Source organism: Muntiacus reevesi, chromosome 2, assembly GCF_963930625.1.
Source record: "Muntiacus reevesi chromosome 2, mMunRee1.1, whole genome shotgun sequence".
NCBI lineage: Eukaryota > Metazoa > Chordata > Mammalia > Artiodactyla > Cervidae > Muntiacus > Muntiacus reevesi.
In genome coordinates this window covers 122,082,374-122,107,424 of record NC_089250.1, presented here as the reverse complement: position 1 = coordinate 122,107,424, position 25,051 = coordinate 122,082,374, and the positions used below count along the sequence as shown (strand labels likewise).

The 25,051-nt window shown below is 48.1% G+C and overlaps 1 protein-coding gene across 4 annotated transcripts in view; it reads right to left on the bottom strand.

Annotated features, from left to right (window-relative positions):
• Window positions 1-25,051, bottom strand: part of WDFY4 (WDFY family member 4) — a 247,190-nt gene that overhangs the window by 6,894 nt on the left and 215,245 nt on the right. For 3 of the 4 annotated variants that reach the window (XM_065919941.1, XM_065919942.1, XM_065919943.1), the window contains exons 52-59: window positions 17,866-18,019; window positions 15,473-15,564; window positions 13,466-13,678; window positions 10,588-10,735; window positions 9,186-9,370; window positions 8,110-8,268; window positions 3,999-4,178; window positions 2,014-2,196 (exon numbers count right to left, since the gene is read on the bottom strand). In XM_065919941.1, the coding sequence (XP_065776013.1) occupies window positions 2,014-2,196; window positions 3,999-4,178; window positions 8,110-8,268; window positions 9,186-9,370; window positions 10,588-10,735; window positions 13,466-13,678; window positions 15,473-15,564; window positions 17,866-18,019 (1,314 nt within the window). The remainder of the gene's footprint in view (window positions 1-2,013; window positions 2,197-3,998; window positions 4,179-8,109; window positions 8,269-9,185; window positions 9,371-10,587; window positions 10,736-13,465; window positions 13,679-15,472; window positions 15,565-17,865; window positions 18,020-25,051) is intronic. The other variant, XM_065919944.1, reaches the window with a different exon arrangement.

Here is a 25,051-nt window from a genome sequence, read left to right as displayed (position 1 = left end):
GCACTACGAGGGAAACTATAAGTAAGGTGAAAAGACAGCCCTCAGATTGGGAGAAAATAATAGCAAATGAAGAAACAGACAAAGGATTAATCTCAAAAATATACAAGCAACTCCTGAAGCTCAATTCCAGAAAAATAAATGACCCAATCAAAAAATGGGCCAAAGAACTAAACAGACATTTCTCCAAAGAAGACATACAGATGGCTAACAAACACATGAAAAGATGCTCAACATCACTCATTATTAGAGAAATGTAAATCAAAACCACAATGAGGTACCATTACACACCAGTCAGGATGGCTGTTATCCAAAAGTCTATGAGCAATAAATGCTGGAGAGCGTGTGGAGAAAAGGGAACCCTCTTACACTGTTGGTGGGAATGCAAACTAGTACAGCCACTATGGAAAACAGTGTGGAGATTTCTTGAAAAACTGGAAATAGAACTGCCATATGACCCAGCAATACCACTTCTGGGCATACACACCGAGGAAACCAGATCTGAAAGAGACACGTGCACCCCAATGTTCATCGCAGCACTGTTTATAATAGCCAGGACACGGAAGCAGCCTAGATGCCCATCAGCAGACGAATGGATAAGGAAGCTGTGGTACATACACACCATGGAATATTACTCAGCCGTTAAAAAGAATTCATTTGAATCAGTTCTAATGAGATGGACGAAACTGGAGCCCATTATACAGAGTGAAGTAAGCCTGAAAGATAAAGAACATTACAGCATACTAACACATATATATGGAATTTAGAAAGATGGTAATGATAACCCTATATGCAAAACAGAAAAAGAGACACAGAAATACAGAACAGACTTTTGAACTCTGTGGGAGAAGGTGAGGGTGGGATGTTTCATAAGAACAGCATGTATATTATCTATGGTGAAACAGATCACTAGCCGAGGTGAGATGCATGAGACGAGTGCTCGGGCCTGGTGCACTGGGAGGACCCAGAGGAGTCGGGTGGAGAGGGAGGTGGGAGGGGGGATCGGGATGGGGAACACGTGTAACTCTATGGCTGATTCGTGTCAATGTATGACAAAACCCACTGAAATGTTGTGAAGTAATTGGCCTCCAAATAATAAAATAAAATCTAAAAAAAAAAAAAAAAAAGAATTCAAAGAGCGTTTTCTTGAATACCTCGAGGCATGCAACTGACACTTCCTTTCAAAAATTGTGGAATTCAAATGACAGTTTCTTGAGTAAAGCTCTTAACTCTTCCTCATCTTATTCTTTCCTCCCTCCTGGCTGTCAGTTTCAGAAAAATCACCTGTGTTTTGCTCTTCCCACACTATTCCTCCCTCCTCAATGTTTCTCCTTTATTGTCTTCTTGGTTTCTTGATGGTTTCTCTTCCCAAGGCCTTCCTCAGAGCATACATGGCACTCTGATTGTCCCAGTCATAGCATGAAACACATATGTACATTTTCTGTTCGTCTTTTTTTTCTAGAATATGACATCAGTAATCTTTGGATCTTTTATGTATGAGGTGCTTGGTACATAGCCAGAGTTCAATGAATGTTAGGTGGATGGATAGCTGGAGGGACAAATAAGTGGGCTGATGAGTAGATGGAAGGATGAATGCAATAATGAAAGGGTGGATGGATGAATGGAATAGTAAATGGATAGAAGTAGATAGAGAGATAAGTAGCTGGATGGGTAGATGGATTAATGGATGGATGAATAGACCAGTGGGTGAACGGATGAAAGGATGGCCTATATGTCTCTTGTCAGTACTGAATTATATTCTAATGCATTTGACCATTCAGCTTTCATAACTTGTGACAATAAGTATTTTTTAATTGTTGAAATATATGTGTGTATAAAATTTTATGTATTATATTAATATAAAAAAAAACCTTTGCCTTTGCCCTCACATGCTGTAGGGACCTGGTCTGGAATGTTTAAATGCGGTCTGCAGACTTGACTCTTAGAGGAAGTGGACAGAAGGGAGATGAACACATTTCTTGTAGCATGCCCTCACTCCACCTGAGGCACACCTACCCGGACCATGCCATCCTGACTCCCAGTGATGATGACATGGCTTGTGTCCCACGCCGGCCCCTCCACCACGTAGCAGCAGGTTATGGCTCCTTCTGGGCCCCAGGCCGTGGTGATGCTGGCCAGCGGTTGTCCGTTGACATCCCACAGGGACAAGTGGGCTCCCGCACAGGAGACAATGGTGCCCTGCAGCAGTGAGAGTGGGCTTCAGTTCAGGTTGGGATCACTGTCTGTCCGTCTGTCCACTCGCTCAGCTTGCACACCCAAGCACCCTCCACCTGCTGTCCTCTGAAGACTAACCGAGGCACTCCCAGACCTCCTAAGACATCCACTTCTTCCCAGGTGACCCACAGGCCTGCTGTGTTTTCACACAACGGTGCCTTCCTGGTTCTCTTCACACTGAAATCAGGCATTTGGATACTGCTGTCCCCAGCACAAGCTGACTGGCTCAGCCTTTGGACTCCTCCCACAGCACTCTCCCTGGCAACATAGTGACTGGCATAGAAGACCCAGCCAGGGTACATCCCAGGCCCAGACATGGGGTCTACACCTGGCTGGCCAGCCCTGTCCCTGTGAAGCAGCCTTGGATGACCCCTGGTGGAGGGTAGGGAACAGGGGCTTGAATGGCTGCATGTAGTTCATAAAATAGGGCAAGGTCCCCTTGGGGGGAATTTCTGAGGAGAAATTTGCCCATTGCATCTCCTGAAATGTGTATGTCTGCAGTGTTCATTCCTTAACTCCTTGTCTATGTCATGTCCAGCAGAGTTGTGGTCACTGTCACCAAGGACCCACCAAGGACCCCAAGAGCCATCTGGGGCTAAGCCTTTGAGCCTTGCCCTGACCACAGAAGGGATGTTGGGAGCTCCACGCCCCTCTGCAGTGCCCTGGGCTGAGCTCCATCACGTCCCTTCCTGAATCACTTGGTGGAGTCTGCCTGAGGCCAGGGATCGGGTCTGATACATCTCTGCTCAGCACCCAGCCAGCACTTCATGAACTCAGTCAGCTCCAGAACACGGTGGGTCAAACAAGTTGTTGTCCTAATATCAGTCTTCTTTAAGGGCTGGGGACATAATTCCTTATGAATTTATTTTCTTCCATATCAGAACATGGTGCTTTCCCTATTACATCCACCCATTCATCCATTCAGCCAACATCCATCCATCTACCTACCCACCCTCCATCTATCCACACATTCATCCCTCCATCTGCCCAACCACCTATCCATCCATCCTCTTTTTGCCCATCTAATATTCTTCCTGGATTGAAGCCCATTTGGAGCACCACTTTCAGCCACAGTTAGCACCAGAAGTCTCCTCCATCCATGACCTCTTTCTCCTCCTATGATACAACTGCTCAGTCTATGCATGCTCCAGGCCCCTCAGGTTTTCTATCAGCAGATGCAGAGCCTCAGAAAACCTCATATCCTATGATGGGGATTCCAGTGTAAAGCTCCACACTGGTATACATACATGCATATATGTATATACACAGTATATATATTATTCTATCTCTCATACACAAGCACATACACACATGCATGGTGCACTTCCTGACAGGTTTATATTTGGTAGCCAGCATGGAGGGACAAGCAGAGGTGTTTCCTGACTTGGAGACCAGAGGTGGCTTGCCAAGCTCACACTGATTTGCAGTCAACTGGCTGGATCAGTCAATGAAACCCAGAAGATCCCTCACCAAAGTCAACTTCCTTCCCCAAATCCCCGATGCTCATGTCAGAACAGACACCTCCCACCAGCCCACCTCCTTGAGGGGAAAAAAATAAAGAAGCAAAAAATAAAATCAAGACCAAAATTGAGATTGTTGATGGCACCACTCTGCCTGTGTAGAGAATGTCCCACATATTTGGGGCCTCCATACACTCTGGGGTGGTCTTTGCGCCCGGGTTTTTTCTCAGGGGACTGTCCACCATGTCACCATGAAGAATCATTAGACATGTTGAGGACACAGACATTGAGAAAGAAGAGCCTCACCGAGACGTCACTGATGGCAACAGCAGATACGCCCTCCCTGTGGGCAGGCAGGCGGGCGACATGGGTGAGGTGGTCCAGGTCCCACAGGATGCATGTGCAGTCTTGCGAGCCACTCACCAGGACGTTGAAGGTGACTGATGCCGCCAGGCATGTGACAGCCTGTGTGTGTCCGTACAAGGCCTGGGGACAAGGGACGAGAGTGCAGGTTATGAGAGGGGCCCTTAATCCAGTTACTCCAGGAGACACTCCACTCTCCCCTTTTACTGTTGGGCCCCAGATGAGAGAACAGAGATTCAGAGTGATCCAGTGACTCCAACATGTGTCAGGGGTGTGTGTGTGTGTATGTGTGCACACGTGCGCATGTGTATTCACGGGTCTGTGGCTGGCTTCTCAGAACCATCCCTTTCCAGCGTTGAAATCCAGATGGGGAGAGTCAGTAGTCTTTATTATACTCAAGTGGAGATCCCAGTAACATCCTCATGCTCTCTGCCCTCCCATGTTATCTTGCAGTCTGAAGCAGCGCACACCACTATTAAGATGCAAAAGTGCTGGTTTGTCATGTGTGGTATCCCAACCGGTGGCACAAGTATCATCTGGGAACTTGTCAGAAATGTACATTCTTGGGCTCCTCCCAGGTCTACTGATTCAGAAACTCTGGGAGTGGGGCCCCAAAATCTGGGTTTTCACAAGCTGTCTGGAGAATTTCATGCATGCTCAAATGTGAGCATCACACTAAGGGAACCTTAGAGACACATGTGCCCCTGGAAACTAAACTGGGAAGAAGGCAGGGAGGTCAGGTCATAGTTTAAAGGATTTGACTTTTCAAGTCCAAAGGATCCATGTTCATGTCCAGTCTGGCTGCCCAGTCTTGGCTCTCGGAGCCTCAGTCTTGACTCTCAGGTTGGCTTAGGAAGGTCTGGCTTGGCTGATGGATGGTTATGTGTCCCGACCTGGCCAGAGGCCTTGCTCCCCATGGACATGTTCCTGGGGGACTGGGGGACTAGGGATGCCTCCCAGGCACACTGGGATCCCTGGCCTGCTGCTGGTGGTGGCAGTGTGGTTTCCATTACAACTGTCCCAGCAGCTTCCAGGTAAGCCTGGTATGAGAGCTGGCACGCACACATGTGCCTGCTGTCCTCTGAAATCAGCCTGAGAAGTGCAGAGATGGTTCTCTGAAACCTGACTACTCCCTCCATCTAGTGGTAAACCTCTACCCTCAGGACTGTCCACCACTCACTCATTTGAATCAATGAGGTTGAGCACCATTTTTTAAAGTTGTCACTTGGCCTGGTCACAATAATTAAAAGTTCAGCTGCAGATTCCCATTTGTGCTCCACGGATCCTAACATGGCACCAACCTGATGGATGTGACCCATGGAAGAAGGCTGGGGTCACTTTAGGGGCTACTTAGGGAAGTGAAAACTGTCTAAAAGAAGAGAGGAAAGCAGAGGATTTGACAGGCGCTTTCTGGTAGTCTTCCCAGAATGACCTCTCTCTAAAGGCTAAGTTCTGACTGCCGGGGACAGGACAACTCCAGAGCGTGCAGGCTGGGGACCCAGGTGTGAGGACTGGGGATGCAGAGACATCGGCTGTGAGTCCAGTGCTTGTGTGAGCTGTCTGTTACTGGAGTGGGGCCTCTGCTTTCTTGGGGAAAGCGTTGGGGGAAGCGCTGAGAGGGAGGGACCACTGTGTGTGTGGGCACCGCCCACCTCTGTAAGCTTCTCACCAGCCTGGATGCTAAAGCACCTGGAGGCAGTCAGCACCACTCCCTATTTGGAAAGGCCTGGGAAAAAATGAAGGAGGACAGCAGTTTTAAATGTTCTCCATTGGCTCTTCTGTTCTCAGAATAATACCTCTCATCATGGCCAATTGAAATAGCTCCACTGTATCACCTTATACCTAACTAAAGGAGCAAAAAATAAATAAAATACAAACTTCTGAAAATAATTCCCTATTCTGGATATGTCGTGGTGAAATGGGCACTCCTCATTGTGGTGGCACTGTAAAACCACAGAGTCATTATAGAAAGCATTATGTCACTGTTCTGTAATTTGGCTTCTTGAAATTTGCTATAAGGAAATGATTAATCAGAAGCCAACAGCAATCTAAGATGTCTTATGCAGCACTATTTAAAATAGTTAAAATTGGAAGCAATGTAATTGTCTAGTTTTAGAAAAAATGGTTTATTAAACTGTGGTACATTGATATAAAACAATTGAAATATAATTTTATGGAGATGGAATAATATGGAACAATTGAAAAGTAAATTATAGAACCTATAGAAGGGAGGAAACAGGCTGGGTGAAAATGGTGAAATGGTGAAAATGGCATCAACATATCTACACAATGATCAGAAGGATATAAATATGTATATCTGGGGATCAGAGCACGCAAGGATGAAATTTTTTATATGGATTATAGATAATCATCTGACTTTGAAATATGTCTTTCATGTTGTAATATTTAGAAATAAAACACTTGAAAAAACTGTTAATGAAGTTATTTAATGATGATGTCTCTGTCTACAAGTCTGTAAGTCAGGGAGGGACCCCTTTCTCTGAGCAGCTTCCAGTCTGGGGAACCCCCATGGCTGTGTCAGCCTCTTTAGGTAAATGATAAAGTACTTTATTTCACTTAGGAAATAAGAGCATGTAGGATTCCCCTACCTTTATGTCTTGATTTATAGCTAGGAGAGGATGATAAATTACATTTTATGCTGTCAATACTGGGGCTGTTACACTGCATCTTCACCACTAACCAGAACCTTGGAAGGGAAATGGAGGGGGGGGTCACTTCTCTGGCTCCCTCAAGGTGTCTTTGGGATTGGGGTGGATCCCCTCATCCCTGGAGCTATGCCTGGGACAGGCGGACTCTCCACACCCATAATGGCTGCGCAGTCTCTCTACGCAGGTCAGGAAAGTGAAGATGCGGAAAGATAGAGGCCTTTCAGCCTGGCTTGGGAGGACTTCCCTGGAGAGTCTGGGGGAAGGCAGCCCGTACTTGATCTGCACAACTGCCTCTCGTAGGTGCCACGGGCTCTGCAGGATTAACCAGCTCCCTCAGCCTTGACCCACGCATTCCCTCACCTCACGTTTGTTGAATGTCCACTGCTGTGTACCACGCATGTGCTGGGGGTGGTGCCAGGGAATAAGGACAGGCTCTGGGGAGACTCCATTGACTAGGAAAGCATCCAGAGAAACCCAGCATCAATTTGAGAGTAACATGTCCAGTTTGGGAAATCTAGTCAGTGGCAAGCCTTGTATGGTTAACTTTTTTAAATTTTTTTGTCACTTTGGGGCTGTATGGATCACTAAAACACAGATGGAAACATGAATTGCATTTGGAGATGGAAGTGTCTCCTAGAAATATTCTCCAGCAACTTCAAGTGTATGCAGGGGAAAGCACAAGGCTTAGAGTTAGATTTAAATGCAAATCTGACCTTTCTGAGCCTCACGTTTCTCATCTGAAAGTGGGACTAAGAGTACCTGCTTTCTGAGATTACAGTTAACATGAAGAACCCTAAGTAAGCAGTCAGTTTCACTCTGTTTATTATTGCAAGCAGCTGTGGTTTGCGAGGTAAGACCAGACGAGTTTTCTGCCTCCTGGTCTCTTCCTTCTGTGCCTGCCACAATCACCCCTATTCTGAGACAGTCTTTTATTTTCTGACTTTATGCTCTTGGACAAGGCACTTAACTTCTTTGATTTGATTTTTCACCAGTGAAGTGGGGATGATAATGATTCCTATGACAGGGTAAAATGAAGAGGTAAAATGAGGCTATTCACATAAAAGTGCCTGTGAAAAATGCTAAAAAATGTCTCCTAGTGCAAAAAGCTCCCAATTTCACCGGCCCTGATGTGTAAGCAGCATCTCTCACTGAGGTGCAGGTGTCCGTGGAAGCACCACGGACTGTGTGCTTATCAAATCCACCCAAAGACATGAAACTGCACCCTTGAATGACAGGGAACCATGTGCCCTCAATGCTCCACTGCGCTATCAGCTCCCGAGAGAGGCAGAGCTCTCGGCGCGTGGGAGCTGGAGCATGCAAAGGCACTGTGCCTGCCGGAGGGACTCCACCTGCCCTGAGCCAACACCCCCGTGGAGGCTCTGTACCTGCTTGAGGCGCAGGCCTGTGGCCCGGCCTTTGGTCATGCTGAGCTCCCAAACACACACCACGGCGCTGGTCCCGGAGGTGATGATGGTCGTGGGGGACGGGCACACGGCACACAGACAGCGGCCCCAGGCGGCCAAGTTCTCGAACGTCACCAAGATCTGTGGGAGGGGAGGCAAGGGAGATGAACACTGGCACCTGGGCCCACACGGGCAGGGAGCTGGAACAGGGCGACAGGGGCACGCGGGCAGATCTGGCTGCTTCCACCGGCCTGTTTATGTGCCATGGGAACCGAGGGACAGGTCATTTGTTCAAGAAAAGCCCTGGGGACAGGCTGCCCACGTATGTCTCCAGAGAGTGCCTACACCCAAGGAACATGTGGGAAGAGGCAAGTAAGCAGGAGGGTTTGGGGACACAGCAGAAATGCCCTGTGAGCTTGGGAAAGGCAGAGCCCACTTTCAGGAAGTGGGGACATCTGGGACCAGTTTCGCTGGCTGCCTCCTGCAGGAGGTGGGGGAAGGCTAGGGAGGGGAGAGAAAGCTTGGTGAGCAGGGAATTCATGCCATGTGCTAGGGTGGGAGAGGAGCAAGGGTAGAAAACAGGGCCAGAGGCCACATTAAGAGGGTAGAGAGGAGTGGATGGCCTCGCACAGACGTGGAGGACCAGTAACCCAGTGGCTTGCTTCCGGTGGCCTGTAGAATGTTCAGTTTGTGCCATCTGAGTCTAAGTCAGAGCAGGGGCCAGAGGAGCCCCTAAGACTTTCCACCCAAACTGAATGACAATCTGGGCCTTCTCACTGCAGCCAAGTGACCAGCCAGCAGTGGAGAACACTGCAGAGGTGACAGCATGTCTACTTACAAGCTCGACTCCTGGTAACATGGGGGAAGGCTTAGCCCACCGGACTCTTGGCACGGTCGCTCAAACCCTCTCATCCCCAGGCTGGGGGCACAGGCACGTGGAGGAAGTGGGGGTGTGGGCAGCTGTGGCTGCTTTGGGCTCGCCAGTCTCCTGACCACCTCTGCCCCAACCAGCAGCAGGCTGAGGCCCTGGGGCCACCCTGCACCCTGGCACCACTCGCCTTGTCAGAGCCGTAGTTGCCCAGGCAGCAGCTGAAGTCGTCAAAGCCCCAACTGAAGGTCCTGCTCCAGTGTGGAGGCAGCAGCATCTTGTTTGTCTCCACGGCCAGGATGGACTTCTCTGTAGGAACGATGTGGCCGATGGCTCCTTTTGGGGATTCTGAGCCTAGAGAGAAGAGGTACATATCTGCTCCCCAGTCAGTAGGGAGGAATTTATTTGTCAAAGGACAACACCTGCTTTAGCTGGGCCCAGAGATGAGCCATGCACAGCCCACCTGAACTTGGCAAACACTCACCCAGGCAGGAGCCGCTCTTCCCTCCTGGGCCTCCCTTTAGGGACCATGTTACACTCTGGCCCCAAGCTGGGTCCCCGGGCCCCAGGTCTCTCCCCAGACTTAACACATACATGAAGTGTGTGGCCATGCAGGTCTTTAGTGTTTCTTATGGGTTGATACCAAGGGAAGAGGAACCGAGGCTGTCAGGGCAGATGGCCCAAAGCCAGAGGAGCCGGGGGGCAGGGGCTCTGTCCTTCCTGCACCTTCCAGGCATCAAATCTAGCAGGGTTGGAGGTGCCAAGGACACTGTTCTTAGATTCAAGAGAAGTAACCCTGACAAACCTGACCTTATACTCCTTGGGACCAGAAAGCTGTTCCAGGTAGACATCACATCTCTCTTCATTTGCTTGAGCTATTTCTCATGTTTTCTCTTTTTCTTTATAAATTCTCTGCAGGCCCAGTGCACTAAGGCCCCAGGATGGACTTCATACACACCCAGTCCCTCTAGGAAGCAGGGCTGGGACCTGCACTGGGGCCATCTGCCTCATGCACATGCCCTTAGCTAGTGGCTGCAGGCCCATCTGGGTGGTCAGGAGCAACAGCGACCAGGACCCAGAGAGGGGGCTGCAATCTTGAGCTATTTCTTCTAATAGTTTCCCTTTTTCTTTATAAATTCTCTGCAGGCCCATCCATCTGGGTATCAACGCAGAATTCTTTAATAGCAGTCATTTGAGTATTCCAAACAGCAAACCACTTTAGCAGCCTTTCTTACTTTCACTTTTCTGGAGGTGAGGAGGGGTGTGTGTGTGTGTGTGTGTGTGTGTGTGTGTGTGTGTGTGTGTGTGTATGTGTGTGTGTATTGATAGATGTGTGTGCACATGAAAGAGAGAGGAGTGTTTGTCTCAACAGACAGACAGGTGGGTCTTCAGAAGTCAGGGTATAACAGAGGTGGCCCCAGACACTTCCAGAGCAGAGGCCTCCCCAGACTCCTGATATGACTGGAGACACAGTTGGGCAGTCAGACCCCAAACCTTTGCCCCAGCCTGCACCCCTGAACCTCCAGAGGAACCAGTCACTGGAGGGACAACTGCGGGACAGGATACCACACAAAGCAGGACCAGGTGCTCACCTTTGACTGTGACCTGGGAGGGCCTCAGCGACTGCAGGCTGTAGAAAAAGGGCTGCGGGTGCCCAGGCAGGCTGGCCGGTGTGGAGACGTCCTTCCCCGGGGAAGGCTTCCCTGCGGCAGTCCTGGCTGGATGGGGTTTAGTAAAAAGCTGCAGAGGCAAGCAGACAGACACACACCGTGTCAGTTGTTAGGACAGATGGACAGAAGGGGAGTCATCCTTGGGCGAGTCCCAGCTGTACCTCTGCCCTGGGCACTGCTGGGGCTGAGCTTGCTCCTGACTGAGGTGAGCTGAAACAGAATCATCTGGTTCAACCTTTGGATGTTGCAGGGGAGTGGCCTGGGGCTCAGTCAGGGGCAGCTTCTTTCTTAAGGCCATGGTGCGGGGCTGGCAGAGAACTCTCTTGGAAGCCAAATCTGTCTTCTTCTCCAAGCTGCTTGAGCAAATGATGAGCCCCCTGAGGAGCCTCTGGTCCCTGGGAGAACTACCTTTCATGCTAGAGGGTCAGAATGACCCTTTTTCCTCCCTAGATCACATCTCTCTTCATTTGCTTGAGCTATTTCTCATGTTTTCTCTTTTTCTTTATAAATTCTCTGCAGGCCCATCCACCTGGGCATCAACACAGAATTCTTTAATAGCAACCATTCACGTATTCTAAAGAACACAGGCAAGCCCCATTAGCGGCCTTTCTTATTTTCATTTTTCTTAGATCTCTCAAATTGTCCTTAATGCCAAACTTTTTGCATAATTGGACACAGTCTGAAGTGCAAAGCCAGGCTGCCTGGCAGAATCCTTGGTGCTGGGCTAGAGAATGCAGTTGAGGCCTGCTCCAGCTCTCCACCTTCCTTCCCCGACTGGGCTCGTGCTAGGCTGGTTTCTTTAGCCAGCAACACAGTGTTCTGCTTCCAGATGGAAATATCCCTGGGCGCCATGACAGGGGGTGGAACTGGCCTTGGCTGAGCTCAAGGACAGAGGTGGAGCTCAGCAGGCAGCCCCGGGACCTCAGAGCAGCCTTGGTTACACCCCTTGACCAGATGCTAGACTATCTAGAAAACTCGAGTGGGTGATCAAAACAAACAGAAATCAGAATGATGACTTTTAAATGAGCATTAAAGAATGCTCTTCATGCACATTAGACTAACGAAAGCACCACAGGCTGGACCCTTGTAACGGCTTTCTCAGGCACAGCCCCTTGTTGGAACAGTGAATGGTCCCAAAGCATTTAATCTTGTCTTCAAGCTGGGACCACCTGGGGAATTCTAATTCTGATAATTATTTTAGAAACATTTTTTAGAAGCTCATATTGGGTTGGTCAAAAAGATTGTTCGAGTTTTTCCGTAAGACATTATGGAATATAATATCTCCTTACTTAAAATCAGAATTTAAAGAGGGGACATTCCATGATCCTTCTGATATTAACACATATTTGCTTGTGGACTACTACTTCAAATTATTTATTTCTAGTATAATATTTTTAAAATTAAAGAAATGAAACTGTTTAGCTACTCTAGCTTTTTTTCCTGAAATTCTCTCCTTTCTACAAAGCCTTCCTTGGCCAAACCCACATTTGCATATACGGTCCATTCTCCAAGTCACCCTCAGGCCTTTCCACATTCCCCTTACCTAGGAGCTGAGTGAACCTCAGCAAGTCACAATAAGGCCAGACAGAAGAGATGTTACTAGATGAGCCCACCCAAGCCTCATGGTTACAGATGGGGAAGGTTGTTGCCCAGGATGGTCTCGAGTTGGCTGGGCCTATGTATTCATTTTCTGGTGTGGTTCCTGACTGCTTAGTCCGTGGGGCCGTGCTTCTGCTCCAAATGATTGTGTTTGGGGGAATAACATCTCTACACCAAATGGGAGCTTGAAGATGAACGGGGCTGCAGCTGCTGCTGCTGCTGCTGCTGCTAAGTCGCTTCAGTCGTGTCCGACTCTGTGCGACCCCATAGACGGCAGCCCTCGGGGCTCCCCCATCCCTAGGATTCTCCAGGCAAGGACACTGGAGTGGGTTGCCATTGCCTTCTCCATGAATGGGACTGGGATCAGCTAAATAGGCCTCAAGATGTCATTGTGAACACACAGTCTCACATCTCTCTGGGACTGTCCTGACGCAGATAGAGCTGGTGGAGCAAAAGGCCCAGGGACCCTGAGGGCAGAGCTTGGATGCTCTCACAATGGGGCCAATATATTGTAGTATTTGGAGCCGGCCAGATGGGGTAAGGTCTCACTGGTGACACCTGCAAATGGTGCAAGTGTAGGCAAGTTATTTATTTATTTAGCCTCTCTGAGCCTCAGTTTCCTGATCTGTATAATCCCCATACTCAGAACTTAAGAGAGGATTTAATGAGGGAATCACACGAATAACATTTTTTTGAACGTTAATCATATTTCAGACACTTTCACGCACTTGGTTAATCTTCACAACAGACCTATATAAAGAATTAAATACTGTGTATTTATCATAGTGTCTGTCACATGGGTCACAGATGGATGCAGCCTTCATCATTGTTAATGATATCATCACCTCCCTTGACATCAGTGGGTTATGGAGAGTTAAATCTTGATATTAAAGTCCCAGAAGAAGAGGGTGGCAGAGGATGAGATGGTTAGATAGCATCATGGACTCAATGGACATGAACTTAAGCAAATTCCTGGAGATAGTGGAGGACAGGGAAGCCTGGCCTGCTGTAGTCCATGGGCTTGCAAAGAGGCGGACACAATTGAGTGACTGCATGACAACAGCAGTTAAAGGCATAGGGAGGTGACTGCAGGCCATTTTATCTCTCCAATCCTCACCTACTTCTCACTCTCTCTTCCATCCAAGCTCACCCTGCACACACTCTTTTGAGAAAATAAGATAAAAATCATGGTATGTTGTACCTGTTTGGGCACCTGTCCAAAGTTGCTGACGAACCCCAGGATGGTACTTCTGATGAGGGGGTCGCTGATGCTGCTGAGGTCCATTTTGTCACCATAGAAGTAGGGATGGAAGGTATTAACAGCCTCCACGGCGGCTGACCCCTGCTGCTTGTACCCAAAAATGAGGTCTATCCAGTGGTGCAGGTTGGCACTGACAAAATCACTTTCCAAAGCCTGGAACCAAAACCCAAAGAGCATGAAAAACACAGGGGTCTCATGGACTCATGGGCCCTCTGCCCAGATCAGGAGGGGGCATGTGGTTCAGGAAGCTCTCTCAGCACAGGAAATATAAGCGATGCCTCTCTGGGCTGGATGAGCACTAAGCAGGATGTGCAGTCCCTCTAAGGACCACGCAGTCCTGTCTCAAGCTAGTGGCCCATCCAGTCCATAAAATAACCTTAAGCAAGAGGAAATGTGGGCCAGTGTTTGGATTTCTGGTTCACCATTCGTTTCTGCTGAGTAGAGCCCAAATCCAAAGCTCGGTCTCCAGAATCCAAAGACAGCCATTTGGAATTGGCTGGGCTCCCTGTTGATGCTAACTTGGGAAAGTCAGGTCATCTGGGCTTGGTTAGTTTTCTGATGCATATGACCATAATGTTTTTAAGAAGACCACACGTGAGTAATGCCATAGGAGGTGTGATGACTGCTGTTACTGAATTTCCAGGGACAAGGATTAACCAGGGAAGAACTCTCTCCTTACCAAAGGAGAAGGACAGAGAAGAAGACACAGCTTTGTTACTAGTTAGGCTTGACCCCAGGTTTTTTTTCTTTTTTAGGTATAATTTACATATAATAAAATTTTCCATAAATGTGCAGCTTAATGTGTCCTGAAAATTGCATTCAGTGATGTAATCAACCCCAGAATCAAGACATAGGATATTCATATCAACTCAAAAAGTTTTCTTCTCCTTGTTTATCTCTTACTTCAGAACTTAGTAATTCCTGATCTGATCTGCTTTCTGTCCCTTTAGTTTACCATTTCTAACATCTCACAAAAATAGAATCCCATAGTATATATCTTTGGGTTTGGCTTCTTTTGCTTAGGACAATGCTTTTGAGATTCATTCATGTTGCTTCATGTATCCATTATCTGTCCCTTTTTATTGCTAAGTAAGATTTCATCATGTGGGTGTATCATTCGCTTAGCCATTTATGGTTATAGGCATTTGGGTTGTTTTTTGTTTTTGACTAGTATAAATAACACTGATGAATATTTATGTACAAACTCTTCTGTGGTGTTTCCATCTCTCTTGGGTAAATACATACAAGTGGAACTGCTGAGAGATATGGTAAATGCATCTTCAACTTTATAAGAAGTTCTTGTTCAAAGTGGTTGTACCATTTTTCCCCACCAGCAATGCATGATGAATTCTTGTTGCTCCACATCTTTGCTTGACTCTTGGATTTTGCAATATTTTTAAATTTAGCCATTGTTGTGACTACATAGTAGCATGTCATGGTTTAGTGTATGTTTCCCTGATGACTAATGATGTTGAACATATGTTGTCCCCAGATGACCTGTGGCCTGTACCCACATCAGTCTTTCTGAGTCATAAACCAAGTCCTCCCTGGTCCTGGCAAATATTTTGGCCAGTGGGAACCCCTTGAGGCCTCCAGCCCCTCTCTGATCTATACTGGGCAATACGGTCCAGGGCTTGGCCTTGACTGTGGGGTTGGCTAAGGGCACTGACTTGCCCTCCATCTAACAAGAATCTGCATTTGCTCCCCTCATGAGTCCCACAATAAATTGGCACAAGGGCAAAGCCTAATGGAGCTCTTAAAAGAGCTCAGAACCCAAGCTTTTTCTTGCTGACCCAGGGCATGGGGCCCAGTCCCTTCTCTGAGTTCTCTAGACATATTCAGGAGTATTTATCACAGCCCTCCACTCAGACAGAAAGCCTCTGTGGACACTGAGGGCATACCTCATTCAGGATACCAGGGACTCTGCCATAACCCCACTCAACTCACTTGTCTGTGCAGGCTGATGAATTTCCGGGGGTCTCCATCAGCCCAGGGAGGGAGCTGAACATCCCCCAGCGTTGTTCCGTCCTGCATGCAGCCTGAATAGGGTGAGAGACAGCAGGTCTTTGGGTAAATGGGAAGCCAAAGTGGTTAGGAGTCAGGGGTGTGTAAACACTGTGCTGTCTGGTACCGGGATTCTTGCATAGACCGCACTGCTTCCTGTCTCCTCTGTTGGAAGTGACCCCATGCTATCTGTCTGAAATACTCCTTCTTGGATTCTAAGCCTTTAGGCCTCCATAAGGCCCTCCTCGCTTCCAAGCAGTGCCTGTGCATAAAATGGCTGTGTCATCATTGTTGGTAAATTTCCCTCCCCTCACTCTATGCCTTTTCATGGAGGTGCTTTTTTATACAGTGCTAAAACAATAAGATAATAACAGTAACAGTAAAAGCTATTGTATTTTGAGCATCTCACTCTATGCCAGGGCACTGTGCTAGGTGCTTGGCACACATCATCTTATTGACTCTTCATTCAACTCGATAATTTACGCATTTTCTCTCCAATTTTAAAGTGAAGGCAGAAGGTTTTCAGAGGGAGCTTCCCCAGATACCAAGAAGAAGAGCCTGGATTCAAGCCCGAGTCTCCGTCCTCCCCATTAGCCACACAACCTTGAGCAAGTTGCTTAGCCTCTTGGGGAGTCACTTTCCTATTACCTCCTAAACTGCCATAAGGATCAGAAGAGAAAATACACATAACATGCTTAGAATAGTTCCAGGCATATGATGGCTGCTCAGTAAATACTAGCTATAGCCTTTCTGAAACTCTCTAGGGCCCACAAGTGCAATTGGGGTGAAAGCATCCTTTTCTCCTCTCTCTGGCCTGCAGGGCTGACTTGGTCTTTCTCCTCATTCAGTCTCAGCTCACACCTGTCACCTCCTCAGGCGGGTCCTTCCTGGAGACCCGAGTCACAAACGGCCGCTGAGGCACCTCGAACCATTTTCCTGCCTTCTTTCCTTACAGGACTTCCTCAGCATTGAACAGTGTTTCACTTATTTGTCTATTCTTTTCTATCCCTCCCCCACCCCTCCCCAAAGAATATTAACACCTTCCAGGTGATCCGCCTGAGGACACCCAACTGAATCCTCAGTGCCTTAAAAAGGGCCTGCATACAGTAGGTGCATAATAGCCACACTTGTTTTCCTGACCTCCCTGAGGATCCCTGGTCCTGGGCCTGAAGGCTCTATCTGCCGCTGAGCACCTCCCCTCCAGCAGAGAACCAGCCTCCACTGCCAAGGAGAACCGGTGCCCTCCCCACTGTGCCCCCTTCACCCCAGGCTGGTTGGGACCCTCCTCTTGGCTTCACTGGTTCAGACTTGCTCCTTTCATGGTCTCATCACAACTTGCGGGAACTACCCTTTATATTTGTTAAGTTCTCATCTAAAACAAGTGAAGCATCTGAGAATGTGAACACTGCCAAGGCCACGAAGTCCCACGAGCTCAGAGTCGATGGGCTGGGCCTGGGGATGCTTTAAATGCCCCGCCTGTGTTCCGTCTGCAGACCACCGCACAGGAGGTGAGTGCCTGAGGCAGCTCTCCTGGGCCTGCCCCTGGTCTGCTTGAGGTGCAGGCCCATGTGCGGGGTTTAGAGGAAGGAGGGCCCTGAGGAAGAGGGGCTCTGGAGCACACGTGTGCACCGCGCTGGCTCCCAAGGGCCTCATCAGAGTGGGTGATTCACCCCTCACCTCTGGGTGGGGAGGGCCATGCCCTTCAGGGGGTTCTGACCACATCCCCTCCACAAGTCACCCTGAGGTTCACAGTGGAGGCTCCCAGAGTACATGTAGCTGCCAGGGCCTGCCCGTTGGGGCTTCCTGAAATTTGTGTCCCTCCTCTAAAGCAGTGGGTGAGAAAGCATGGCTCACCCTGCTGTAGGGTCTGGAGGGTAGGAAAGAGGAGGAGCTACCAAGGTGCCCGTGGGCACCCCAGCAGCCTGTGCTGGGAGATGCAGCATGTCTGGGTCCTGCTCACAGGTTAACCCCCTTGTGGGACTTGGAGGAAAATGGGGCAGAGAAGGGACGGGCTTGCCTGAGGCATTGAGTAGGGCAGTGCCAGGCCTGGCTGTCAGCAGGGGCTCCTGCTCTCCAGCTGCCATCTTGCTGCAGACTCGGGCCTTGGGGACTCTTGACGGGTGGTCCTGCGTAGAACTGTGGTTGGTGGTCTGCACCCTGGAGCTATGTACTTCCTTGGCTCCTACCTCTTCATCAAGTGACACCACCCAGTGGAGGCCTCACTCTAATCTGCCCACTGGACTGGTCTGGTGTGGGCCTGTGTGTGGGGTCGCTTAACAAAGATACTGATGTCATGACCCACGAGCTGTCCGGCCCCGGAGCCTTGCTCCGCTCACCGAACTCCAAGGCATTGCAGTTGGTCAGGAACTCAGGCAGGTAGAAGAACTCCGGGGTCAGCTCTCTGACATCACTCATGTTCTCTCTGGAGGCCGATTCCCACGCATTCTTCACACTGTGGAACATTCTATCTGCCACATCGAAGCTTCCGCCCTAAGCAGAAAAGGGGTGACATGATCAACTGTGTGGTGATAACTTGGGGTGCATAGACATCACTAGAGTGGGCCCTCTTCATCCACTCTGTCCCCCAGACATGGGTTCCGCCTTTAGGCCCTTTCATTCACTTCCCCACACATGTGCACACATCAGGCCACACACGTGGGCAACTGTTTCTTCAAGCATCTAATCACCTTGACCATTCACTGGAACGCTGCACCAGAGCTTCCACAGAGGATGCATGGTCTACTGTGATTAAGGGAGCAACGTTTCCCTGGTTTAAAATTGAAGTTCAGATCAGAGACAGGAAAACCACAGTCATTCGTCTGACAACTTGACACACACACTGAGGGTTAGCTCTGAGTCAAAGTAAAAGGAGTGGGTCAGACAGTCTATGTGCGGGGAAGTTTCCTGGAGAAGTCAACCCCTGGTTAGACGGCAAGCCTGGTGATGGAGAAAACAGTGATGTTCTGAGCTGAGGGCAAGGCCTGGAAAGCAGGTCAGGTAGGGCCCTGGTGACATGTGACACAGCAGCCTTGACAAGAGGGGACCGATCTGAGGATGGAGTGCTGGAAGCATATGGTGCTGCATGAGGGTCAACCTTGTTTCCAAGGCCCATTGCCACAGATGGGTCCATGCAGTCCTGAGATCGGCAGCTGAGCCAAGCTCAGATTCCTTCCTTGGAGTCTCTGTGCCTCTCACGTGAATTGTCATATCGCTTCAGTTGACACTACCCTTATTCAGCATGTGATCTTGGGGGTCGGGAGGAGACAGAGAGGTCCCAGTTGGACGACTGAAGACGCTGTGGGCAGAGGGGCTTCAAGAGAGTTTCTGAAGCTGGGATTTGGGTCTGTTGGCTTAAGTTTAGGGATGCCCAAGGGACAACTCCTCTCTGGGATTCAGTAATTCACTTGTCCCCATTGTAACTGGGCCTTTTTTGTTCCTCCAGAACTAGCCTTTCTTTTGCCAACCTCTGCAGAGGGCACCTGTGGCCCAAAGAACAAATTGCCAGTGCCCTCCTCTGCTCCAGCAGCTCCCTTCTCTCTTCAGGGACTGAGGTTTCCCATCATCTGTGGCAGACGAAGTGTAAGGAAAATGCTAGCACTCTCTGCACAGGGTCAGGGACACCAAGAAACCCAGTGGGGTTTCAGCCAAACACAGTATTTGGGCAGCTGAAAGATGTGGCTTTTCTCCAAGATCCTTTTGTTCTTGGTTTTAAGCAATTAGGCAAGGGCTTCCCGGGTGGCTCATTGGTAAAGAACCCGCCTGCCAATGCAGGAGATGCGGGCTCAATCCCTGGGTCAGGAAGATTCCTTGGACAAGGAAATGGCAAGCCACTTCAGTATTCTTACCTAGGAAATTCCATGATCAGAGGAGCCTGGCAGGCTGCAGTCCACGGGGTCACAAAAGAGTCGGATGGGTTGTTTAGTGACTAAACAATGGCAAAATTAAGGGGACGAAGCCCACTCTCAGATTCAAACTGAAATGGAAACAAAATGGTGGAGGGGGTGTTTCTAAATAAATCTGCCCCTAACAAGTGACTCATTGAAATGTATTAAGAGCTTTGTGTATTTAATCTGCAGCCCGAGCCTTGCATCGGAGGGAGATGGATGCTGCCTCGTCGTTCCACTTTCCTTTTGCAGCTTTTATGAGTGCTGATGGTAATCTCCTGAGAAACAATATGATTTGGTAATAAAAAGATTACCTGTATTAAATAAAAATAATATATACATGGGAAATATTGTTAGTGCTACAAATCTGGTTAAAGATATTACCACAAAGAAAAATGTTATTTTTTTCACAGCTGTCTAATGCATTTTAGCAAAAGTAATATCTTTAAAACTTAAGCCTGTATTATTTATAAAGGAAGCAATAACTGATTTTCCTATTTCCTATATTAATAAATGTATTTGCATACATTTGTTTCAAAATTAATGGGTTTGCTCACTTTTGCAATACAAAAGAAACGCCAAATTCCCTGGAAGGAAAAGTGGAGCTGCTTTATAACTCATATTAGTTACAAAGTCTGTGGGTTGACACAGACTCTGGTGGCTGCCAGCAAGGAGTCCCATCAGGACTTCAGTCTCAGGAAGGGAAGGAAGGAGATAAAGAAGAGAAGTCAGAAGGAGGAAAGGAAAGAAGTAAGGCAGAGAAGCACAGTCAAGGTTTACAGACAGTCCCCATAAGGAAAGTCCAAAACAAAATCAAACAACAATCAAATTGGGTCCAAAGATTGGATGGAAACAGGGTGGTCAGAATTTCTGGGCCCAGACATGCTCTTAACTCTATCCTGCAGATATTTCTGAATATTAAGATTAATGAATCCTCTGAGTATCCTAACAGACCAAAAAAAATTAATAGCAAGGTTACTCTTATCAACAAAGGAGCTACTTCTTATTGGCAGAAGATTTCCCAGGTGACATTAAAGCCAAAAGACAAGGCAACTAAGCCAATAGGTTTCTGAGGCAAAAGTCTACAGTCTATGCCCAGCCAACATCACTCATATGTAAAGACACCAGAAGAATATTTCCAATATTGAAGGGGTCAGAAATAATACAATCCTAAGTATCTGTCTCAATTAAAATACTTTAAGAGGTGCTCAATTTTATTAAGAGATGAATCAAAGGAGATCAGTCCTGGGTGTTCATTGGAAGGACTGATGTTGAAGCTGAAACTCCAGTGCTTTGGCCAGCTGATACGAAGAGCTGATTCATTGGAAAAGACCCTGATGCTGGGAAAGATTGAGGACAGGAGGAGAAGGGGATGACAGAGGATGAGATGGTTGGATGGCATCACCGACTCAATGGACATGGGTTTGGGTGGATTCCGGGAGTTGGTGATGGATAGGGAGGCCTGGCGTGCTGCAGTTTATGGGGTCGCGAAGAGTCAGACATGACTGAGCAACTGAACTGAACTGAACTGAATGCAGGAAGAAGTGACTGACAAGTTCCACTTTGCACTGTTGCTGAATATTTGATAGGAGTTAAAATCAGAGTAAAGTTCATGATTACAGTGCATTGGTTAAAACTGCAAACACCTTGAAAGGAGTTTTTGTATTGAAGGAGCTATTCCTTTTGTATGAGAACACGGAATCTATGTGCACCTGTGTCCCTGGATAGGCATTTCAAGGGTAATAACAATTACACCTTTATTATGGACACAACTCCACAAGGGGCTGGCATTCACAGAGCCCCCAGGTGAAAGGCCTGTCTCCAATGCTGCCCAGAGCCCTCGGTTCTCTCTACAGTTGGCATATGTCTTACACAAAAGCAGTCGCCTCGCCTCAGGTGGTTCAGAAAATTCTTCCCCACTGCTGGTAACAGCTGACTTCACATGGGCTGTGACTTAATTAACACAGCACTTGATTTCAGTTTCTTATTAAATGCAGCAGTGGCAGCAGAGGTGGCACTGTGCCCTTGCTGGGGCGCTGGTTGCCTTGCTCTGCCCCGCCCAGACTGGATCTCCCAGCTCAGGCCTGAGAGCAGCTGATACTCTTGCCAGGGTGGAAATGGGGGCCTGTGCTGTGGCCCCAGCCTGGTGTGGCCTCCTGGTTGCTCAACTGTCTGAATGCTCACAGACACTGGCTCCCTGCAGGCAAGGTTCCCAAGATCACAGCATCCAGGGAAGCAAGCTCGGTAGACAGCAGGCTCACACCCCAGGGGGTGGGGATAAGCACATCACCAGCAGGAGCCTGAGTCACACGGCTTGCATGTGCACCCACCCAGGTCACACTGTTCATGTATTGTATTTTCTGGATTATAAGAGGTTATCATTGGGGAAACAGTGGCTGACTTTATTTTTTGGGACTCCAAAATCACTGCAGATGGTGACTGCAGCCATGAAGTTAAAAGACACTTACTCCTTGGAAGGAAAGTTATGACCAACCTAGACAGCATATTAAAAAGCAGAGACATTACTTTGCCAACAAAGGTCTGTCTCGTCAAGGCTATGGATGTGAGAGTTGGACTATAAAGAAGGCTGAGCACTGAAGAATTGATGTTTTTGAACTGTTGTGTTAGAGGACTCTTGAGAGTCCCTTGAACTGCAAGGAGATCCAACCAGTCCATCCTAAAGATCTGTCCTGAGTGTTTATTGGAAGGACTGATGCTGAAGCTGAAACTCCAATACTTTGGCCACCTGATGCAAAGAACTGACTCATTTGAAAAGACCCTGATGCTGGGTAAGATTGAGGGAGGGAGGAGAAGGGGACGGCAGAGGATGAGATGGTTGGATGGCATCACTGGCTCAATGGAGATGAGTTTGAGTAGACTCCGGGAGTTGGTGATGGACAGGAAGGCCTGATGTGCTGTGGTCCATGGGGTCGTAAAGAGTCGGACACAACTGAGCAACTGAACTGAACTGAACTGATCATTGTAATAACAGGTTTGAGGCAGAAAAGCAAACACAGCAACAGTAGAGGTAGACATCAATTCTAAGACCAGCCTAATAAAGTTTAATAAGACTTGATAAGATTTAAATGTGAAAAGAATAAAGGAAACCTTATTCTTAGGGATCAGAATATGCCTCACTGCTATTCTTAAGCTGTCCACACCCCTCTGCACAGTGCCCAGTGGGCAGGCTACAGCCCAAAGAATGCTGTACCTGTTTTCCATCAGACCACAGGGGGAGTGCATAGGCACCCCATCTCCACACTAAAGCCATTCTGGCCCAGCCACGGATCGAGTGCGTCTCTGTGGCTTAGTCACAGAATTGCTCAGAGGCAGACTTTGTTTCATCCAGAACAAGAGTGTGCACTTTCTTCTGCTGACTCTTGCATGTGCTCCTGCTCTGGAGATACTGGACATACTCATGTCCCTGCTCTCCAGATGAGTGAGAAAGGCTTCGTTGCCTGGATTCTGCACCTCTCCACCTTTCTTCCACTTTTCCACTCTGAGATCCATGCTGGGGATGGGGGCTAGAAGTCTTGGGCTGCTGAGAATGTAGGGAGGCTCCTTTCCTTGTCACCACACAGAGGTGGAGCAAAAGTCTTTTAAGAAGAAACAAGTCTGCCTCCAGGAGGCAGAGTGGAATGGAGGGAGAAGCCTGACTCCAGGAAGATACCAAATAGTTCCTAAGGAAGTTTGCGCAGGCCCCAGGACTCCCAGATGGGAGCCACACACATTCCCCTCAGATGTAGCTGTTGTATTCATTCCCTAGAGATTACAGTTTCTTTTTTATGATAAGGGAAAAGCAGAGTCAGTTGGTTCTTTGGCTGGTTCCAAGACTTGGACTGGTTGTGACCTACTGGAAGAGGCAGTTCAAAGTCAGAAGGAGAAACCAATTCAGAAGCATCATGGAGATTTCAACTTGGATGAGCCAATGTGTCCCAGAGAGAGTTGAACCCAGAAAAACCAGGAGTCACATCAGACGTCAGTACTGGAGTCAAAAGAACTCAAGCTAATATGACTGCGTTGGTGCCATGTGAAAGCAAATGAAATTGCCTTTGACCATCTCACACTGGTTTAGACCATTTCAAACCAGTTTGGGCTGGTTGCCATTGGACCAAACTGGCTAGAATAAGCTCAGACCCGTGTGACTAGCTTCAAAATGGCTTTAACCCAATAGGTTGGCAGCACACCTGTTTCATCTGGCTCACACCATTTGGAATACTTTGACACAGTCCAGGCTGTCTTGAATTAGCTTAAACCAGAGAGTGGCAGCTTGCACCAGTTCAGATTGGCTCAGATGAGATCTGGTTGACGGCGGGAGGGAGATAGGAACAAGGATGATTGATCCCCTTCATGGCATCAGCCCTGAGCTAGGGGCTTTATCCACATTTCCTCCTTTAGTCTCAATGGCTCAGTGAGATGTGCATAATTAACCCTCATTTCCAGAGTAAAATAATATGCAGAAATAAAATAAAATAACTGTGGGATGTAAATTTCATAGCTCGATGTTTCTATTTCAGTTTGCCTCGTCTCGCTGTGAGATGACCCTTTGTAACAGGTAGATATGGGGCTGTACTTGGTGAGACTGAAGGGGTGAGGGGAAACTTCTGAAGCACCTAGAGCTTCCTGGGTGGAAACCCGTCATGGGAGGCAGGTCCATCACGGTCAGCGGGCTCATCACTCCAAGTGGATTGATGATGAACAGCTGGATGGGATTCCTGGCATGGGGAATAGCTCAGGGGCCATTTGTTCTCCAAACTAAACTTACTTAAAATGCTGTTGCCTGAGAAAGGCTCAGGGGAAGCACGCTTGTTATTTCTGAGTTAATTTCCAGGGAGGTGGGTTATATAATGTCTAGACAATCCATGCCTTCAAGGAGAGAGAGGATTATGCCAAGAAACAGAAGACAGGAGGGGTCTGCTGCTGGCTGGGGAGAGAGCCTTGACCTTGCCTATTTTTCCTACTCAGGGCCCAGATGATGGCTTTTGGGCTGACCCAGAGTGGCTTATTGTCTTGGGGTCAAGGTCATCTGAGTAACTTTAAGGAGTGAACTTGCTGGTGAAGTCAGTCAGACTACCCAATTCCTGGGACGCTCATGCGTTTCCTTTGGTGAAGCCTGGCTGTCAGAGTGAGTCCCTGAAAGTTCAGCAGCCTGTTACCCTCCATGGCCATGTCTTCCTCTGTGTAGGACCCTTAAAAGGCTTCGATCAAGAGAGACCCTAAGCTTGGATGCTGTGCTGTGTTCTCTTTGGAATTGGCTGAGCCAGCTACCTGCAACTGGGATACCCATGGCTCTCCCCAGTCAACCCTTGTGCCCCTGGATAACCTTAATTCAAGATCCCGGTGGTAGAGTTAGAGGGAAAGAGAGAGAAAAACATACCAGCCTCCCATGAGGCACTTTGTTCCAGCTGTTCCATGTGTCTTGACACTAGCATTCACTCAAGGTCAGACTGGCCTGCTTCCAGCCTGTATTGGACTGCCAGGTAAAATATAGGATGTCCAGCTAAATTTAAGTCTCAGATAAACAGCCAATAATTTTTTAGTATAAACCATTGTTTATCTGAAATTCAAATTTACCTGGGCATCCTGTATTTGTATTTGTGAAATCTGGCAACCCTAAGCTGGCATGATGTTCTGTTAA